The sequence below is a fragment of the Myxocyprinus asiaticus genome, chromosome 8 (genome assembly GCF_019703515.2).
Source record: "Myxocyprinus asiaticus isolate MX2 ecotype Aquarium Trade chromosome 8, UBuf_Myxa_2, whole genome shotgun sequence".
Lineage (NCBI taxonomy): Eukaryota > Metazoa > Chordata > Actinopteri > Cypriniformes > Catostomidae > Myxocyprinus > Myxocyprinus asiaticus.
The window spans coordinates 4,688,791-4,709,827 of NC_059351.1; the positions used below are offsets into that span (position 1 = coordinate 4,688,791).

At 41.5% G+C, this 21,037-nt stretch overlaps 1 protein-coding gene across 2 annotated transcripts in view; it reads left to right on the forward strand.

Moving 5' to 3' along the window:
- Positions 1–21,037, forward strand: part of LOC127444491 (dorsal-ventral patterning tolloid-like protein 1) — a 61,966-nt gene that overhangs the window by 27,441 nt on the left and 13,488 nt on the right. For both annotated transcript variants that reach the window (XM_051703862.1, XM_051703863.1), the window contains 9 exons: positions 2,793–2,908; positions 3,099–3,201; positions 3,300–3,416; positions 5,251–5,396; positions 5,962–6,157; positions 6,275–6,400; positions 6,725–6,885; positions 7,040–7,220; positions 11,836–11,961. In XM_051703862.1, coding sequence (XP_051559822.1) covers positions 2,793–2,908; positions 3,099–3,201; positions 3,300–3,416; positions 5,251–5,396; positions 5,962–6,157; positions 6,275–6,400; positions 6,725–6,885; positions 7,040–7,220; positions 11,836–11,961 — 1,272 coding nt within the window. The remainder of the gene's footprint in view (positions 1–2,792; positions 2,909–3,098; positions 3,202–3,299; positions 3,417–5,250; positions 5,397–5,961; positions 6,158–6,274; positions 6,401–6,724; positions 6,886–7,039; positions 7,221–11,835; positions 11,962–21,037) is intronic.

Consider the following 21,037-nt stretch of genomic DNA (forward strand, 5'->3'; position numbering starts at 1 on the left):
AGGGAAAAAACTGTTCCTGTTCTGGTACTCAGTGCTCTGTAGCGCCGGCCAGAGGGCAACTGTTCGAAAAGGAAGTGTGCTGGGTGAATGGTGTCAAGAGTGATTTTGCCAGCCCTTTTCGTCATTCTGGATGTGTACAGTTCTAGCAGGGTGGGTAGGGGAGCGCCAATAATACTCTCAGCAGTCCGAACTAACCTTTGAAGTTTTCTGGTGACTTGGTAGCTCAACCAAACCAGACAGTTATAGAAGTGCAGAGGACAGACTCAGTGACTGCTAAATAGAACTGTATCAGCAGTGTCTGTGGCAGGTTTAACTTCCTCTGCTGGCGAAGGAAGTACAACCTCTGCTGGGCCTTTTTGAAAATTTAGTCTAAGTGGGTCTCTCACTTCAGGTCCTGTGAGATGGTAGTGCCCAGGAACCTGAATGACTTCACTGCTGCCACAGTGCTGTTCAGAATGGTGTGTGGGGTCAGTGTTGGGGTGTTCCTCCTATCATCTCCATTGTTTTGAGTGTGCTCAGCTCCAGGTTGTTTTGACTGCACCAGACGGCCAGCTGTTCAACCTCCCTTCTGTATGCAGACTCATAGTCTTCTTGGATGAGGCCAATGACTGTAGTGTTGTCTGCAAATTTCAGGAGCTTGACAGAGGGGTCCATGATGGTGCAGTCATTGCTATACAGGGAGAAGAGTAGTGGGGAGAGCACACATCCCTGGGGGGCACCAGTGCTGATCGTAAAGGTGCTGGAAGTGAATTTCCCCAGTCTCACTAGCTGCTGCCTGTCTGTCAGAAAGCTGGTGATCCACTGACAGATAGAGGCAGGAACAGAGAGCTGGGTTAATTTAGTCCATTGGAGAGCGGGGTTGATGGTGTTAAAAGCTGAACTGAAGTCAACAAATAGTATCCTTGCATAAGTCCCTGGTCTGTCTAGATGATGAAGTATGTAATGCAGTCCCATATTGACTGCATCATGCACAGACGTGTTTGCTCGATAGGCAAACTGCAGGGGATCCAGGAAGGGTTCAGTGATATCCTTCAGGTGGGCCAACACCAGTTGACTTCATGATCACAGACGTCAGAGCGAAGGGTCTGTAGTCATTAATTCCTGTGATCTTTGGGACGAGGATGATTGTGGAGCATTAGAAGCAGCAGGGAACTTCACACTGCTCCAGTGATCATTTGAAGATCTGTGTGAAGATGGGGACCAGCTGGTCAGCACAGGATTTTATACAAGAGCGTGAAACACCGTCTGGGCCCTGTGCTTTTCTTGTCTTCATTTTTCGTAAGACCCGGCACACATCCTCTTCACAGATCAGTTCAGTTTGAGTAACAGGAGAGGGGAGGAGGGTGGTTGCAGGAGGAGTAAATGCTGTGAAGGTCGGAGCGGGTGTGGGGTGTGTGACTGGGCTTTTCAAATCTACAGTAAAACACATTCAGGCCGTCAACCAGTTGTTGATTCCCTACAGTGTTGTGTCAGTGATGGTGTCTTGTAGTTGGTAAAGACTTTCAGGCCTCTCCACACTGATGCAGGGTTGTTAGCTGAAAACTGTTTTTTCAGCTTTATAGAATAGCTTCTTTTAGCCACTCTAATCTCCTTTGTCAGACTGTTTTTGGCCTGATTGTACAAGATTTTTGTTTCTTTCTTAAAAATACCACAACCTTGCGCAGAGTCGAACGATTCGTCAATCGCATGTTGGTGAAGATGGCAAGGTGTGTTTTTGTCTGTTTTCCTTCAAAACTATCGTTCATTAACCCAAACTTCCTTGGTAACGGGTCAGCTGGCTTGAATTTGCATTTCGAATGAGGTGGAATAACGGCAAATTTGAGGTTGTGTTCGAGACATTTCACGCCTGAATGGTTGAGGTGATCACTAATGAATACAATGCTTCGGAAGCTTCTGGAATTTATTTATATTTATGAATGCAGTTATCTTGTGATGCACAGTACGAGTAAGTGTTTTTTCCTTTATATTTAATGTATTGTGATTCAAAATGTTAAAATATGATTATCTGTTACTCACTCGTTTTTCAATGGCTACAGCCTCTTCGTAAGCAAAGACCACGATGTGCTCATGCGTTTATGTTGTCAGTTTGATAGTAAATGTGTTGAGATCGCTGCTCAATTCACAGTGGTTGGTGTGTGTGTGTCCACTGTAAACTTGCATTCAGATCTGCCCCTGTTCCACTATGTAATGCCCATATTTTCACAATCCAATCAACAACCAATGGATAAACTCAAATCCCTGCCCTAAATTTTTTTCTTGTTTGATAAGCTGTATCACTCAGAAATACATCACAATACAGAAGTTGGTCGCAACTTCCTTTTCATGCCGACTTAAAAGTAGGATGGCTGTGTGACTGTGCCTTTATTTTTCTTTGAAATCGACTCCTAAAAAGCACATCCATACTCAACCACTGTCCAATTAGCTGTGATGAAAAACAGTGGCCTCTCTGACAAATGTTTGGCCATACGCTACATCAGTAATTGGGAGGAACATTTGGCAAATGTTAGCAGCAGATTTGGCTTCTCTTGAACAGAGAATCTGCTGCCCAATCATGCACTGGTTGGCTCCTGAGATCTCATTAGAACAGTCAGTAGGTCTGTGTTACTTCAGCTAATGTGTGTGTGTGTGTGTGTTTGGCCATTGAACTGGTGGAACAAGACAATACAATTTTTTCTTTTGGTGATTACAATCACCTGTTATTATACCAATTAGATTGCATGGTTTCTATACTTGTGGTATGTGTATCTGTATGTATGAACATTTATTATGTTACTGTGTTGGTCTTTCTCCAGCCTGTGGTGAAACACTGCAGGACTCAGTGGGTAATTTCTCGTCTCCTGGATACCCCAATGGATACCCGTCATACACACACTGTGTATGGAGAATCTCTGTCACACCTGGGGAGAAGGTAAGACACCTTTGCTGTGTGTGAGACTTTACTAAGGTTCTTTACACCGTTTAGTGTTCATTTGTATCTGCATTTTTCAGTCCATTTCTTCCTGTAATTGTGATTGTCCAGAGGATCTAGATAAAGAAATGCTGATCCAATATGTGAGGTTTGATGTGTATGACAGCTGCATTTGTGCTGCTCATTTCAGATAGTGTTAAACTTCACCACTATGGACCTGTACAAGAGTAGCCTGTGCTGGTATGACTACATCGAGGTTCGTGATGGATACTGGAGAAAAGCGCCACTGCTAGGTACATGCAACACCTGGAGTGTTTTAACCAAGAATTTGTACCATCAATGCAAGGCATGCTTATGATGCATCTCTTATCGTTTGTTTGTGTGCCTGCAGGTCGTTTCTGTGGTGATAAAATTCCTGAGGTTTTGATCTCTACAGATAGTCGGATGTGGATTGAGTTCCGCAGTAGCAGCAACTGGGTTGGAAAGGGATTCGCAGCAGCCTATGAAGGTGTGTTTGCATTTGTGTGCTGTATATGTACTTAGCTATGGTTTGGGAACAAAATTGTGACAAATCTAACAAAACCTATGTCTGGGAACATTTAGGGGCAGTCCCCATTTGGATACTTGATTCACACATTTTTTTTTAATGAAAAGTTTTCTTTTAGAGTTATAGGATGTGGGTTAGGGTTAATATGTAGTATATATAACTTATAGGCTTTAGGCTTTAGGCTTAAGTCTAAGACCCCGTTTACACCTGGTATTAAGATGCGTTTCAGGTGATGATGGTGACCGATCACAAGTGGTCAGTGCTAAATACAGGACTAAATGGGGTCTAAAACGTTTTGTGATCACCACCCCTCACCTGTCAATCAACTGCTGCACTAAAACAAGAGTATAAACATTTTATGCTTACAAACAGCTTTAAAAGGAATTGGAAAATTTGAAAAAGCATATACATTCACAAGCCCGAGAACTTCACGGATCATCTTCAGTGTATCTGATATCAACATGCTGCAACACAGATGGCAAGCACACATCTGAAGCTCAGTTAATACGGGTACTCTAAAAATAATGGAGAATTCTGCTTGAAATGTTCAGTTAGTGCTTAGATTAAATTTCAACTGCATCTGGGAGAAACAGCATGCTGGTTTAGTTCGCACTTTCCCTGTCTGTTGTGACTTTTTCACAGTTTATTGTCATACAGTAACATACTGACATAGTGATTGATGGATGTTGTTATTAGGGATGTCCCGATACCGCGCTCATGTACTGGTACTCGTATTCGTAAAAATGCTCAGATACCAGAATTCGATACCATCTGATGTATGAATGACATTACGTAATCTTTCAGCCCACAAATTAAAATCACATTATGTCCTAGTGAGATTATTTAAATGCAAAAGCTTCGATTTAATGAGATAAATATATAATTTGCATGTAACTCAAATGTGAGTGCTTGTGAATGTGTGGAGACAGTGTGTTGATGAAACAGTTTAATGTCTTATCTTTTTTAATAGTACAGATATTTGAAACACACTTTGAAAATTATTTAAAATCGCAGTGAAGTGCCTTGACGAGCGCAGTTCTATTTTCCATATTTTCTACTAAAACAGAAAGTGGGGGCTGAACTTGTCAATTGGCTCGTTTAAAAAAAATAGCCAATAGGCTTTAGTTCACATCGAAACACACACACACAAATACCCCTTGCCACCGTAATGCTCATGTCAGAGCCGATTACTGGGAAAACTAAGAAAAAATCTCAATACCAATCCGCTTTTCCACTTTAACTGACAACATTAATAAAAAACCAGCCCTCAAACATATACGGCATATAAAAAATAAAGAGCACTTACTCGTGCTGTACATTACATTATACCTCCGAAAAATGCCTGCATTAAAAAATATTAATAAACTCCAGCCACTTTCTCTGAATATGACTCCCGTTTCATTCAGAAATAATCACATTCGTGAAATGCTTTGAACACAACCACAAATTTTCATTATTTCTCCTTTGAAATGTAAAAATTCAAGCCAGCGGCCTGCACCCAAGAAAGTTTGGGGTATGAAACAGGGTTTTAGGAGGAAAACAGCTGAAAATACACCTCTTCACCACCTCTATGCCAGGTTTGTGTACATGACAGGTCAGGTTCTTGAAGGGGCGGGTTTAAAAATGACTAAAAACCTTTGACTATTGGCTTAACTGCTGAGTTGTCTCACATGACATCAGTAAAGAAGAGTAAGTCATATCAGAGGTATAACAATTAATTACATTTTGATTAAAGATTACGAGGTCAAACATCTCTCTCTCTCTCTCTCTCTCTCTCTCTCTCTCTGTCCTCTAGCGATATGTGGAGGGGAGATCGATAAGGACTCTGGACAGATTCAGTCTCCAAACTATCCAGACGACTACCGTCCATCTAAAGAGTGTGTGTGGAGGATCACGGTGTCTGAGGGCCACACCGTGGGCTTGAGCTTTCAGGTCTTTGAGGTGAAGCTGTTTTCTTCACTCTTTTCTTTGTTCCCTCTTTATATGTTTCCAATCAACTTATTTGACCAAAGTTCTGTTTTCACTTTAGACACAGCCTTCCACTCTCCATCTCTCCTTCCTTCATTATCTTTTCATTCAGACAGAGAGAGGAAAAGAGGAGATGCCTTTATTGACATATGTGCTGTTTAAATTAGGCTGTCGTATGTTTATGTTTATGTTACACACGTACAAATACACACACATCATTGTCAAGTTGATTTTCCTATAAGGCTGCAGGCGGGTGAGCCATAGACAGACATAATTGATTATTTACACTTTTTTACAATTGTTTAGATGGAATGAAAACACACTCTCTCCCTTTGCATACACACATTCACACTTTACTTTGCACACATACAGTCCATAAAGAGCAGGATGTGCACCAGGTCTGAAATCCTGGCATATGACACACACAGATGCCTGAGATCCTGTTTTATTGGATTGTTTCCTAGGCACTGACACCTAAGGTGTCATTGACATGCTAATGCCATTAACACATTGTGTGTGTGTGTGTGTGTGTGTGCAGATCGAGAGGCATGACAGCTGTGCATATGACTACCTAGAAGTTAGAGACGGTTTGTCTGAGACCAGCCCTCTGATTGGTCGATTCTGTGGCTATGATAAACCTGAAGATATTCGATCCACTTCCAACACCCTCTGGATGAAATTCGTCTCTGATGGGACTGTTAATAAAGCAGGCTTTGCTGCAAACTTCTTCAAAGGTATACAAACACAAAGCCTGTATTAAGATGATGTCATAAGATTGTGATGTGTTCGCCGCCTAGCCTATTCAGTGACTGACATTACTGTGTTTGTGTGTTTGTTTGTCATTAAAACAGAGGAGGACGAGTGTCTGAAACCAGATAACGGGGGCTGTGAGCAGAGATGTGTGAACACATTAGGAAGCTTTAAGTGTGCCTGTGATCCTGGATATGAACTGGCCCCTGACAAAAAGAGCTGTGAAGGTAAGAGAGAGCGTGTGTGTGTGTGCGCACATACTGCACACAGGTGCTTCCGTCTGCTCGGTTCAAACATGATCAGCGGATGCTCAGACCAAACTGAACGGTTGAGGAAAACATCCGTAGTCAACAGGAAAACAACAGGAACAAACAGCACTTAGAAACCATATGGTTTCTGTCCTTAATAAATGGCAATGTGTTGCGGTCGCACTATAATAACACAAAACCCATCAAAGACCCATGCCTTATTAGTCAGTATACTGCCAGATCACTGAAGACAGAATCTTTCACTTTTGGTGTTTTTATAAACCTTTGTTCTCTCTCTTTCAGCTGCATGTGGAGGTTTGTTAACTAAGTTGAACGGCACAATTACCACCCCCGGCTGGCCTAAGGAATACCCTGCCAATAAGAACTGTGTATGGCAAGTGGTAGCCCCAACTCAATACCGCATATCTATGCAATTTGAAGCCTTTGAACTAGAGGGAAATGAGGTGAGAGCACACACTCTTTAACTCTGTGTGAGTGTATGTGCTTGACAGTGTGGGAGAGTGTGTTGTTTGTGCAGCATAGATAGATGGATGGATGGAAGTATCTGTATGTGAGAACTTTAAACGAGTGTAATATTTGTGTATTGTATCTGTGCAGGTGTGCAAGTATGATTTTGTTGAGGTGCGGAGCGGCTTGTCATCTGACTCAAAGCTTCATGGGAAATACTGCGGTACGGAAGTTCCCGAGGTCATCACCTCCCAGTACAACAACATCCGAATCGAGTTCAAATCAGACAACACTGTCTCCAAGAAAGGCTTCAAAGCCCACTTCTTCTCCGGTAAGGCCAGCATGTCAGCACTTTTAATTTGAAATGGAGATTTGGACGTCTTTTAGCCATGTTTTGACATCCCCACCCAAGCTTGCTTGTATTAAAGATTTTCACAATGTACTGTACATTTCTTAAGCTTTTCAAACATTTTCTGAGGTAACACCATTCGGGGATCTTGGGCCCTCTCTCACGCGACAGTATCGTAGGAAGATCTGAGTGTTGGGTTAGAAACTTATCTTTTGGGAACAGACTTATTTTATCTTAAGAATTATTTTTTCTTTTTCTTTATCTTTTTTTTGTGTGTGTGTGTTTTACATGTAAATGTCTCAAATAATGTGCATTGGTAATTGAAATTTGTACATTGAAAAGTGTACTGAAACACAAATGTGTGAATCAGGGCATTCTCTTCCACAGACAGGCCTGTCCGCTGCACAGAGTGACTCTTTATATTTTTGTCCTGCCAGGACATTGATACTGATGTGCCAGATTTGATTGGCCAGCAGGTCATGTCAAGGCGTGGTCCAGGTATAGCGTTCTTTCCCCTAATTGGTTCTTGGGGAATGGATTGGCCCTCACATGCTTTTAGAATCCATTCATCTCCTCAGAATGGGCTCTATCTATGGCAACAAATGTCCCAACTTTTTGGGTCAGCAGCATTTGTTGAACTCTGATTTCAAAACAATAAGATCGGATTTGCTTTACTGTATAGTTTTCAGTTTTCGATTTATTTATTTGTTTATTTATTGTTTATGGTTTGTGGCGGGAATGAAAATTCTGATCTTGCTATCTTCTGTGCTCACCTTTTTATTGAATATTCTCTATCCCTGGATCTAGAAAAATAATGATAAACAGAAGACAGGTAATATAAACAAAATAATCATATGACTGTATTATAATACATATAAATGAATAATTCATATATATCTACCTTTCTCGTGTTCAATATAATTATTGAACATGAGAAAGAACAAGAAAGAAAAATATTAGTTTACTAATTATCTTCTAAGATATTATTAATTGTCTAATTGGTCTCATGAAATAAGCACTTCATTTCTGTCCATTTCCTCCTGGCATGAAGTGAATCCCTGTTTTTATTTAATACAACCCACCACATGAAATGTACATAAAGCAAACTCCAGGAAAAACAAAACAAAACAAAACAACAACCTTATTTCATAATCTCACACCCACATGGCCTAGGAGACATTAAAAGACTCAAATTGTTTGGCAAAGTTACAAAGAGAAAAATAGATTTTCTGATTCAAGAGGTTAATGTGAATGAATTAGATTTTTCTTCTAGATTTTTGATAGGAGCAATTTTTGGGAGATAATCATATATTAAATCATCTATTTAAAGATCAGTGATTTAATATATCCCCCCATTTCACAAGTCATTCCTACACCCCTCATTTTTTAAAAATTGTTATGTTTTATTTAATATTTGTGTTTTATTATCATTTATATTATGCAGTATGTAAAGTAAAATGAAGGCTTCTTATTACAAACTGAAACACAAGCAAGGTCATGGCCATTTTATTCATAATACTGTATATTTGTTTTTAGGTCTTCTGGATATATTTACATTTATGCATTTGGCAGATGCTTTTATCCAAAGCAACTTACGGTGCCCTTATTACAGGGACAATCCCCCTGGAGCAACCTGGAGTTAAGTGCCTTGCTCAAGGACACAATGGTGGTGGCTGTGGGGATTGAACCAACAACCTTTTGCTTACCAGTTCAGTGCTTTAGTCCACTATACCACCACCACTCCATATATATTTGTACTGTATAACTGAAAAGCACAAATGAACAACATTTAGCGCATACTGTAAACATAGTGAATCAGTCCTTCTGCTTTTGCTGTTTGTTTGAGTGAAAGAGAGAGTAAGATCAGCTCTCAATGAGTTATAACAATGTCTTTCTTATTGTCTGGAAGGCCCTGAGGTTTTTTCTGGCCCAGTGCCGGCAGACTTAGGGAGGTCCCCAGAGCTCTCCCACACACTGCTAATCTGAATGAGTATTTGTGTGATTGAGCCAAAAGTGTGCAGAACTGGACATGATAAAAAAACAAGATTAATTTCTAGTGTAAGCACATTACAGAAAGCAAAATTTAGACAGATGCTCCAGCTATGTGTCTGCAAGCTGTGATTATACGAGGAGTGGGGTTTATTGCTGATTTTGTAACTTAGTCTGACTACATACAGTGCATCCGGAAAGTATTCACAGCACTTCACTTTTTCCAAATTTTGTTATGTTACAGTCTTATTCCAAAATGGATTAAATTCATTATTTTCCTCAAAATTCTGCAAACAATACCCCATAATGTCAACGTGAAAGTTTGTTTGAAATCTTTGCAAACTTATTAAAAAAAAAAAACGGAAAAAAAACAAAAAAACATAAGTACATAAGTATTCACAGCCTTTGCTCAATACTTTGTTGAAGCACCTTTGGCACCAATTACAGCCCCAAGTCTTTTTGAGTATGATGCTACAAGCTTGGCACACCTATTTTTGGGCAGTTTCTCCCATTCTTCTTTGCAGGACCTCTCAAGCTCCATCAGGTTGGATGGGGAGCGTCGGTGCACAGCCATTTTCAGATCTCTCGAGAGATGTTCAATCGGGTTAAAGTCTGGGCTCTGGCTGGGCCACTCAAGGACATTCACAGAGTTGTCCCGTAGCCACTCCTTTGTTATCTTGGCTGTGTGCTTAGGGTCATTGTCCTGTTGGAAGATGAACCTTCGCCCCAGTCTGAGGTCCAGAGCGCTCTGGAGCAGGTTTTCATCAAGGATGTCTCTGTACATTGCTGCATTCATCTTTCCCTCGATCCTGACTAGTCTCCCAGTTCCTGCCGCTAAAAAACATTCCCACAGCATGATGCTTCCACCACCATGCTTCACTGTAGGGATGGTATTGGCCAGGTGATGAGTGGTGCCTGGTTTCCTCCAGACATGACGCTTGCCATTCAGGCCAAAGTGTTCAATCTTTGTTCCATCAGACCAGAGAATTTTGTTTCTCATGGTCTGAGAGTCCTGTCATGTGCCTTTTACTGAGGAGTGGCTTCTGTCTGGCCACTCTACCATACAGGCCTGATTGGTGGAGTGCTGCAGAGATGGTTGTTCTTCTGGAAGGTTCTCCTTTCTCCACAGAGAAATGCTGGAACTCTATCAGAGTGACCATCGGGTTCTTGGTCACCTCCCTGACTAAGGCCCTTCTCCCCCGATCGCTCAGTTTGGCCAGGCGGCCAGCTCTAGGAAGAGTCCTGGTGGTTCCAAACTTCTTCCATTTAGGGATGATGGAGGCCACTGTGCTCATTGGGACCTTCAATGCTGCAGAAATGTTTCTGTACCCTTCTCCAGATCTGTGCCTCGATACAATCCTGTCTCGGAGGTCTACAGACAATTCCTTGGACTTCATGGCTTGGTTTGTGCTCTGACATGCACTGCTAACTGTGGGACCTTATATAGACAGGTGTGTGCCTTTCCAAATCGTGTCCAATCAACTGAATTTACCACAGGTGGACTCCAATCAAGTTGTAGAAACATCTCAAGGATGATCAGTGGAAACAGGATGCACCTGAGCTCAATTTTGAGTGTCATGGCAAAGGCTGTGAATACTTATGTACATGTGATTTTTTTTGTTTTTTATTTTTAATAAATTTGCAAAGATTTCAAACAAACTTCTTTCATGTTGTCATTATGGGGTATTGTTTGTAGAATTATGAGGAAAATAATGAATTTAATCCATTTTGGAATAAGGCTGTATCATAACAAAATGTGGAAAAAGTGAAGCACTGTGAATACTTTCCGGATGCACTGTACTGTAATTATTCAAAACTGTTTAGCCTTGTGACATTTTACAATCAAGCATTAATTTCTGGCAAGAGCCCAAGAAAAATAAGCATCTTTTGTCCCGAAACGGCACTGTGGATTGTATCATGTGGACACTAAAACAGCAAGAAATCATTTAAGACATTATAAAGCCTTAATAAATTACACATCAGTTAAAAAAGCAGTTTTTATTACTCTTTTTAGCTCTCTCGTCATGTGTCATGCATGTTTTTGAACGATAAACAGGCTAGATTGCTGGTGGTTTTGAGCAGTGTGATAATTACTGTAGCTAAACCTTTGAGTTCCATGGAAATAACAGCTTTCATGAGGCTTCTGACTCATGACCACACTACTGGGGCATACAGATCTCCAGTGGGAAAATAAAACATGAGGAATTATTAACTGTTTCTCAACATGCAAGCACTAAGACACATTTGGTTTACACTTCTCAGTATGTGGCTCACACAGACTAAACATACTTTAATTTTTTTTACCGCTCTGCGCTTCCCCAACAACATAGAATTCTCTTAATATTTTTAAGACATTAGTTCTGTTTTCTGCTCTGACTGTTCTTTTCAAGATTTGCCACCCTCTCTTCTGGTTAATGAAGTGCATTTATCCTGATTTTTTTCTCTCTGATTGCTCTTTCCAGAAATAGAACAAAAGCAGACTCTTGGGGCCTCCTTTATAAAGACGTGCATATAGTTATTCTAAATGTGAACCTACGATAATTATTCAAATGTTCATTCTGCTCATATTAAACTGATGGTTCATCCCTTCCTTCTCTGTCTCTTACAGATAAAGATGAATGTTCGAAGGATAACGGTGGATGCCAGCATGAGTGTATCAACACTATTGGCAGCTATGTGTGCCAGTGCCGCAATGGCTTTATACTGCACGAGAACAAACACGACTGCAAGGAAGGTATGTACAGGCAGTAAGAATAATAGTGGCTAGCAGAGGGTAAGTGAGGTTAGTCATCTGGTAGTGGCGCATCTAGCATGTGTAAGCATGTACTCTGCTGATTTATGCTATATACTGCTGAGGTTGAAAGAAAAGCCACAAACCCAAAGAAAAAAGCTGCAACTTAATTCTCAGCATTTAAGATGCAAAGTAATGTCATTTTTGGGCTGGTCTTTTGCCAAGTTTTTCTTTTGTTATCTCTTTTTTGTCTTTTAACCGTCAACGATCCAGAACAGAATGAGCTGATATTTATTTTTACTTAAAAGGTTAGTTTCTTTCTTCTTCAGAACACAAATGAAGATTTTTAGAAGAATATCTCAGCTCTGTAGGTCCATACAATGCAAGGAAATGGCTGCCAGATCTTGAAGCTCCAAAAGCACATAAAGGCAGTATTTAAGTAATCCATAAGACTCCAGTGGTTTAATCAATGTCTTCTGAAGCGATCCAATCGGGTTTGGGCGAGAACAGACCAAAATGTAACTCCTTTTTCTCTATAAATCTTGACAGCAGTCTCCTTGGCGATTGTGATTTCAAGCTCGATTACACTTCCTTTAGCACCAACAAGCGGTCTGCGCATTCGTCAAGCACTAGGAAGTGTAATTGAGTTTGAAATCATGATGGTGCTTAGAGATTGCAATGGCAAGATGTACAGTGAAAAAGGAGTTACATTTTGGTCTGTTGTCACTCAAAACTGACTGAATCACTTCAGAAGACATGGATTAATCTACTGGAGTCTTATGGATTACTTTAATGCTGCCTTTATCTGTTTTTTGAAGCTTCAAAGGTCTGTTCACCATTCACTTGCATTGAATTGACCTACAGAGCAGAGATATTCTTCTAAAAATCTTCATTTGTGTTCTGCAGAAGAAAGTCATACACATCTGGGATGGCACGAGGGTGGGTAAATGATTATAAAATTAAACATTTTGGGTGAACCATCCCATTGCAGGGGTTAATGTATATCATGAGGAATCAATTCAGTCTGATATTTTCAGTCTGACCATAATAGAGGGTATGCACTGATGTCACTTTCCCACCGGAGCACGCCCCCTCAGTCGGACTGAGTGGCAAAACATCCTGCAACATGGCTGCCTTTAGTAGGGGAAACTGCGAAAACGGGAGTAAAACAAATGATTATCTGCTTAAATTAAAGGCAGTTGGACTCGACAGTGATCCTTACAACTTACCAAAGAACCAGTGGTCCATGGACATTGATTTGTGGCCAGGAATCGGGTTCCCTGACATTTATGTATACCTGATTTCAACACCTGGGAAAATACACAAAGCAAAGCCTGAAGGCATACAAAAGCTTTGAAGCTTGGTCATACTTCAAGGGCGGGATTTGTTGGCGAAATTAAAGTGACAAGGACACCAATGGATATGCTCTTTGTATGTGAAAAGGTGTGTGCAAATATTTTTATTGTATTACAACTTTTATTTGGAAAACTGTAAGCTAGCTAGGCCTACTTTGTTTGTAGCTAACATTGCCACTCGCTGACGTTATATATTTGTGGAGGTAAAACAGCCATAATGGATCTTTTTTTAATAAATACTGACAAAAACTTTACAGTTACACAGAATATAAGATGCTAAATATTTAATTGATGAGTAGTCAATACAATATATAACCTAGGGTAAGATTTTACCCCAAAATGCAACATACCTGACACAAAATGGCAACTGCAAATCCACGTTTCGGTGCCTGGATTTCAGTTGTTTCTGTGAATTGCAGCAATCTATTTGTTTCTCTTTTCTGTAGCTTTCGGCAGTCTGTGAAAAGATAGTTCCGATTTCATGTTGAATCTATTTGTACAGTCAATTGCACAACAGTTCTTTCCCATTTTAGATGTGTTTTTTGTGTTTTTGCGGCATTCAAGCTGAACACTAACGCTGCCACTCAGTGGGTGTAACCACAGTGACTTTCTCCTACTGTGATGTCATGTGCATACCTCTATAGTTAGTGAGGCACATTTCAATGTAGACTGTTTTGTGAACCTGTCACAGTGCAATACAGGCTTTGCAAAGAGAATGTTGTTGAAGGATGGGGCAAACAGGTTGCAGGGTGTAGCAGCATGTTGTTGCTCATTACGCATGCAAAGAGGGCATTTACACAGAGGTCTTGGTGGAACAGTAGCAAAAATTACCTGATTAATTCTAAGGGTCAGATTCAATTTCTTTATAAGTGGACCTCAGGGACAAATAATAATAATTAAAAAAAAACTCAGTAACAGTTTATTTTACAGTACTGTTCTACATTTACTTACTATATAATTACAACTAGTGTCAAAGATCATCATAATGGCGCCGCGTATGGCTGCCTCGGTGTGGAGCTCCTCAGTTCTTTTGTTGTTTTTGTTTGTTTGTCCTGTGTTTAGTAATCTTTTTCCAGTCAGTTTTAACAGAGACGAACTGCTGAACATTCGACAGCATGTACCAGACAATCTTTTCCTAGACATTTTAGTTGGAGGCGCAGCTCTGCTGTTCAAGAGACGCAGGCGAGGGAGACGAGCAGGCGCGCTGGTCAGACTCCGTCGGCACGGATTTTGAACAGCGCTGCCGAGTATTCACTTAGCGAATCTCTGCTCTCTTCCTAAGAAAACGGACGAACTACATCTCCTCACCCGCACAAACAAGGACTTTTCAACCTCTGCTGCCTTGTGCTTCACAGAAACCTGGCTGAGTGAAGCCATTCCGGACAGCGCATTACATCTGCCGGGCTTCCAGCTGTTCAGAGCGGATCGCATCACGGAGTTAACGGGGAAACGAGAGGCGGTGGAACATGCTTTTACATCAGTGAAAGTTGGTGTACAGATGTAACAACGTTAAAGAGGATGTGCTGTCCAAATTTGGAAGCGCTCTTTATTAACTGTAAGCCTTTCTACTCGCCGTGGGAGTTTTCCTCATTTATTCTGGTGAGTGTGTATAATGTGCCAAACGCGTGTTTGAATTTTCTGCAACAGCTGGCTGATCAAAATCACAGACACGGAACAACAATACCCGGACTCAGTTATTATTATTCTTGGGGATTTTAACAAACCAAATCTCACACGTGAACTGCCCAAATACAAACAGCACATCACATGCCCCACCAGAGACAAGAACATACTGGATCATTGCTACACAACAATAAAGGATGCATATCGCTCTGTCCCTAGAGCAGCTTTGGGACTCTCTGATCACTGTCTGCTTTATCTTCTTCCAACCTACAGACAGAAATTAAAATCAACCAAGCCAGTAGTAAGGACTGTAAAGAGATGGGCCAATGAAGCAGAGCGGGAACTACAAGCTTGCTTTGACTGCACTGATTGGAGTGCTTTTGAGGCTGCAGCCACAGACCTGGACGAGCTCACAGATACTGTTACATCATATATCAGTTTCTGTGAGGATATGTGCATTCCTACTAGGACTTACTTAAAGTTCAACAATGACAAACTGTGGTTTACAGCAGACCTCAGGCAGCTCCGTCAGGCCAAAGAGGATGCTTACAGGGGTGGGGATAAAGTCTTGTACAATCAGACTAGGAACACACTGAACAAGGAAATCAGAGTGGCTAAAAGAAGATACTCTGAGAAGCTGAAAAACAAGTTTTCAGCTAATGACCCTGCGTCAGTGTGGAGTGGCATGAAACAACTCACAAATTACAGGACTCCTACCCCCAACCCTGTAGGGAACCAACAACTGGCTGACGACCTGAATGTGTTCTACTGCAGATTTGAAAGGCCCAATCTCACACCCCACACCCACTCTGATCTTCACTTCACACAAACACCAACACCTCCTGCAACCCCTCTCCTCCCCCCTCCTGCTACTCAACCTGCACTTAAGATCTGTGAAGATGATGTGAGCCATGTCTTTCGGAAACAAAAGACGATGGAAGGCTTCAGGCCCAGATGGCGTCTCACCAACGTGTCTTCGATCCTGTGCTAACCAGCTGGCCCCCATCTTCACACAGATCTTCAATAGATCACTGGAGCAGTGTGAAGTCCCATGCTGCTTCAAACGCTCAATCATTATTCCTGTCCCAAAGAAACCAAACATCACAGGACTTAATGACTACAGACCTGTCGCCCTGACGTCTGTGGTCATTAAATAATTTGAGAGACTGGTGTTGGCCCACCTGAAGAACATCACTGGACCCTTTCTAGATCTCCTTCAATTTGCTTATCGAGCAAACAGGTCTGTGGATGATGCAGTCAACATGGGATTGCATCATATCCTGCAACATCTGGACAGACCAGGGACATATGCAAGGATCCTTTTTGTGGACTTCAGTTCAGCTTTCATCACCATCATCCCAGCTATACTCCAGAATAAATTACACGAACTCTCTGTTCCCATGTCTATCTGTCAGTGGATTACCAGCTTTCTGACGGACAGGCAGCAGCTTGGGAGACAGGGGAAACTCACTTCTAGCACCTGTACAATTAGCACTGGTGCCCCCCAGGGATTTGTGCTCTCCCCACTACTCTTCTCCCTCTACACCAATGACTGCATCACCAAGGACCCCTCTGTCAAGCTCCTGAAGTTTGCAGATGACACCACTGTCATCGGCCTCATCCGAGATGACGATGAGTCTGCATACAGAAGGGAGGTTGAACAGCTGGCTGTCTGGTGCAGTCAAAACAACCTTGAGCCGAACATGTTCAAAACGGTGGAGATCATTGTGGACTTTAGGAGAAACACCCCAACACTGACCCCCCTCACCATTCTAAACAGCACTGGAGTCATTCAGGTTCCTTGGCACTACCATCTCACAGGACCTGAAGTGGGAGACCCACATTGACCCCATTGTGAAAAAGGCCCAGCAGAGGTTGTACTTCCTTTGCCAGCTGAGGAAATTCAACCTGCCACAGGTGCTGCTGATACAGTTTTACTCAGCAGTCATTGAGTCTGTCCTCTGCACTTCAGTAACTGTCTGGTTTGGTTCAGCTACGAAATCAGACATCAGAAGACTACAAAGGACAGTTCGGACTGCTGAGAGGATTATTGGTTGCCCCCTGCCCCCCCCCTTCAAGAACTATACACTTCCAGAGTGAGGAAAAAGGCTGGAAAAATCACTCTGGACCCCACTCACCCTGCCCACTACCTTTTTGAACTGTTGCCTTCTGGCCGACGCTTCAGAGCTCTGAGCACCAGAACCGTCAGGCACAGGACATTTTTTTTCCCTCAGGCTATCCATCTCATGAACAGTTAAATTGCCCCATTGAGCATTAACTATGTGCAATACACAGTTTAGTCTTTCTTATATTTATCCAACGCATCCAACCTCTTCTGCCAATTCATTCCTCTGGAAAAAAAAAAAACAAAAAAACCTTTGCACTGTACATAACAGATTTGTATTTGCACTGTACATAACAGATAACAGATTGTATTAGATTTGCACTACCCATGTGTATGTGTGTACGTATGTATGTGTGTGTCTGTACGTATGTGTATAATTAGTTTTATTTTTTATTATTATCTATGTCTTGCTGCTGTTTTTGTATTGTTTTTGTATTGTTGTACACTGGAAGCTCCTGTCACCAAGACAAATTCCTTGTATGTGTAAGCATACTTGGCAATAAAGCTGATTCTGATTCTGATTCTAATTACTAGGTACTAACCCTAAACCTAAACCCAACTCTAACTTTAAACCATATTAAAGGGATAGTTCACCCAAAAATGAAAATTCTCTCATTATTCACTCACCCTCATGATATCCCAGGTGTGTATGACTTTCTTTCTTCACCAGAACACATTTGAAGAAAAATAGAAAAATATCTCAGCTCAGTAGGTCCTTAAAATGCAAGTGAATGGAGATTTTTCTTTTTAAGCTCCAAAAATCACAGACAGTCAACATAAACATCATCCATACGACTCCAGCTGTTAAATTGATGTCTTTTAAAGCGACACGATAACTTTTGTTGCGAAAAAAATATCAATATTTAAGTACTTTTTAACTATAACCCAATGCTTCAGGGGAGAGTGGAGTCCAAGCGGTCTCTCGTGTGATGTATTCGCGTTGTCATGATACTGACGTAATCTCACGTTCTCCACTCGGTTGAGACATTCAGGATAAGCACACAAACACACTATTGTGAATAAAGAAACCGATAAATACAGTTCTAAACCAAAACCAACCAAGCTACTGTACAGTAGGGCTGGGCGATATGTAAAAAAATATTTGAGTGATAATCGCCTTAAAAAATATTGTGATATCCAATTACATCGTCAACCCCCCTGCCGAGGGTTGGTGAATTTTTTTTTGCTTTATTGATATTGCTTTAAAAACAAAACAAACAAAAAACATTGCTTAATCCAAATTGCCCTTTAAACTAAACTAAAAAAGCAATAAAATAACAAAGTGAATCCAAATCCAAACCTTTACCGTACAGCAACAGCTCCATTTGCCAATTCGCAAGCATCCGTCAATGACAACAGGTGGAAAATTACTAATAGCATACAGATTAAGGACTTAAGACAATTATAAATGTAAAGACAATAATAATCAAAATAAATAATTCTAATAAATTCCCTTGTGTTCCCAAAATAATGCTGCCAAATGTGTGATGTTATTGAATTTGTGTTTGTATTGCGTTTTGGTAATACAGTTAATGCTGCCTAAAGAAAAGAAAATAAAACTCAATTTTAGGTTCAAGGTGAACATGTCTTGTATTTCTTTATAATTTAATCACTTTCATCTTTGTTTCTTTAATACGAAGATATATATTACTGAACCTGCAGAGTTGCGTTCACAATGCATGCCAACCACGTGTAAATAAAGTGAACGAAACTCACAGCACCTCCCGAGATTATCGGAGATACACTATATTGCCAAAAGTATTCGCTCATCTACCTTTAGACGCATATGAACTTAAGTGACATCCCATTCTTAATCCATAGGGTTTAATATGACGTCGGCCCACCCTTTGCAGCTATAACAGCTTCAACTCTTCTGGGAAGGCTTTCCACAAGGTTTATGGGAATTTTTGACCATTCTTCCAGAAGTGCATTTGTGAGGTCAGACACTGATGTTGGACGAGAAGGCCTGGCTCGCAGTCTTCGCTCTAATTCATCCCAAAGGTGCTCTATCGGGTTGAGGTCAGGACTCTGTGCAGGCCAGTCAAGTTCAAACTTGACCAATCCATGTCTTTATGGACCTTGCTTTGTGCACTGGTGCGCAGTCATGTTGGAACAGGAAGGGGCCATCCCCAAACTGTTCCCACAAAGTTGGGAGCATGGAATTGTCCAAAATCTCTTGGTATGCTGAAGCATTCAGAGTTCCTTTCACTGGAACGAAGGGGCCAAGCCCAGCTCCTGAAAAACAACCCCACACCATAATCCCCCCTCCACCAAACTTCACAGTTGGCACAATGCAGTCAGACAAGTACCGTTCTCCTGGCAACCGCCAAACCCAGACTCGTCCATCAGATTGCCAGATGGAGAAGCGTGATTCGTCACTCCAGAGAACGCGTCTCCACTGCTCTAGAGTCCAGTGGCGGCGTGCTTTACACCACTGCTTCCGATGCTTTGCATTGCACTTGGTGATGTATGGCTTGGATACAGCTGCTCGGCCATGGAAACCCATTCCATGAAGCTCTCTACGCACTGTTCTTGAGCTAATCTGAAGGCCACATGAACTTTGGAGGTCTGTAGCGATTGACTCTGCAGAAAGTTGGCGACCTCTGCGCACTATGCGCCTTAGCATCCGCTGACCCCGCTCTGTCATTTTACGTGGCCTACCACTCCGTGGCTGAGTTGCTGTCACTCCCAATCACTTCCACTTTGTTATAATACCACTGACAGTTGACTGTGGAATATTTAGTAGCGAGGAAATTTCACGACTGGACTTGTTGCACAGGTGGCATCCTATCACAGTACCACGCTGGAATTCACTGAGCTCCTGAGAGCGGCCCATTCTTTCACAAATGTTTGTAGAAGCAGTCTGCATGCCTAGGTGCTTCATTTTATACACCTGTGGCCATGGAAGTGATTGGAACACCTGAATTCAATTATTTGGATGGGTGAGCGAATACTTTTGGCAATATAGTGTAATTTGCAGCATTCTTACAGACAACATTATTCTTGCAAACAGTTTTCAGACAAACGAAACAGATAAAAGAGTGAAAACTCTTCACATGCACTTGTTCCACGACACAGGCTTGCACAGCACCCCAACATGCGTGTGTTCCACATGACAGGCTCGTGCTGCACGCCTCTGAAAAACAGCAAATCAGACACAAGCATTGATGGCTTTTCTTTTGTCTGTTCTTAAAAATATAACAAAGTGTGTTTCTTCAAGCGCATGTCTTTGTGACTAACAGCATTTCTTGTCATGTGTCACTCCCGAGACGTCTTACAGGTCGCCGCCCGTTGCGGGTAGATGAGCAAAATGACCTGCGCATGAAGTACATGTGGAGGAGCTTGTGAACTGGGCGGGTGCTAGTTTCGCACCCTGGACACTGTTTAATATTTGGCGACTTCCCAGATCCATGGTCTTGCCATTACCCGATATGGTTGATCATCGTCTGTTTGCATTCGGCATCGGGATCTTTGTAAGACATAATCGATATCCGATTACATCGTCCTATTGGCCAGCCCTACTATACAGTATTCATACTTCTCACTTGTAAACAGCGCTGCTCTTCCAGCTGTGATGCACGTGCGTAAATTCGCGTGTTTCAAATGCCAATGTGATTTTTTATTTTTTATTTAACAGGGACAATACACTAGGCATTGTTACACACAGACAACTGATGCCGTGTACATAGGGCATATAGCATAAAGCTAGTTTGCCACACACGCGTACTGCTGCTGACTGGAAGCATGATTTAGTTTGAAAAAGTACTTAAATATTTATGTTTTTCACACCAAAAGCGATCGTGTCGCTTTAGAAGACATTAATTTAACAGCTGGAGTTGTATGGATGACGTTTATGCTGACTGTCTGTGATTTTTGGAGCTTCAAAAGAGAAATCGCCATTCACTTGCATTTTAAGGACATACTGAGCTAAGATTCTATTTTTCTTCAAATGTATTCAGATGAAGACAGAAAGTCA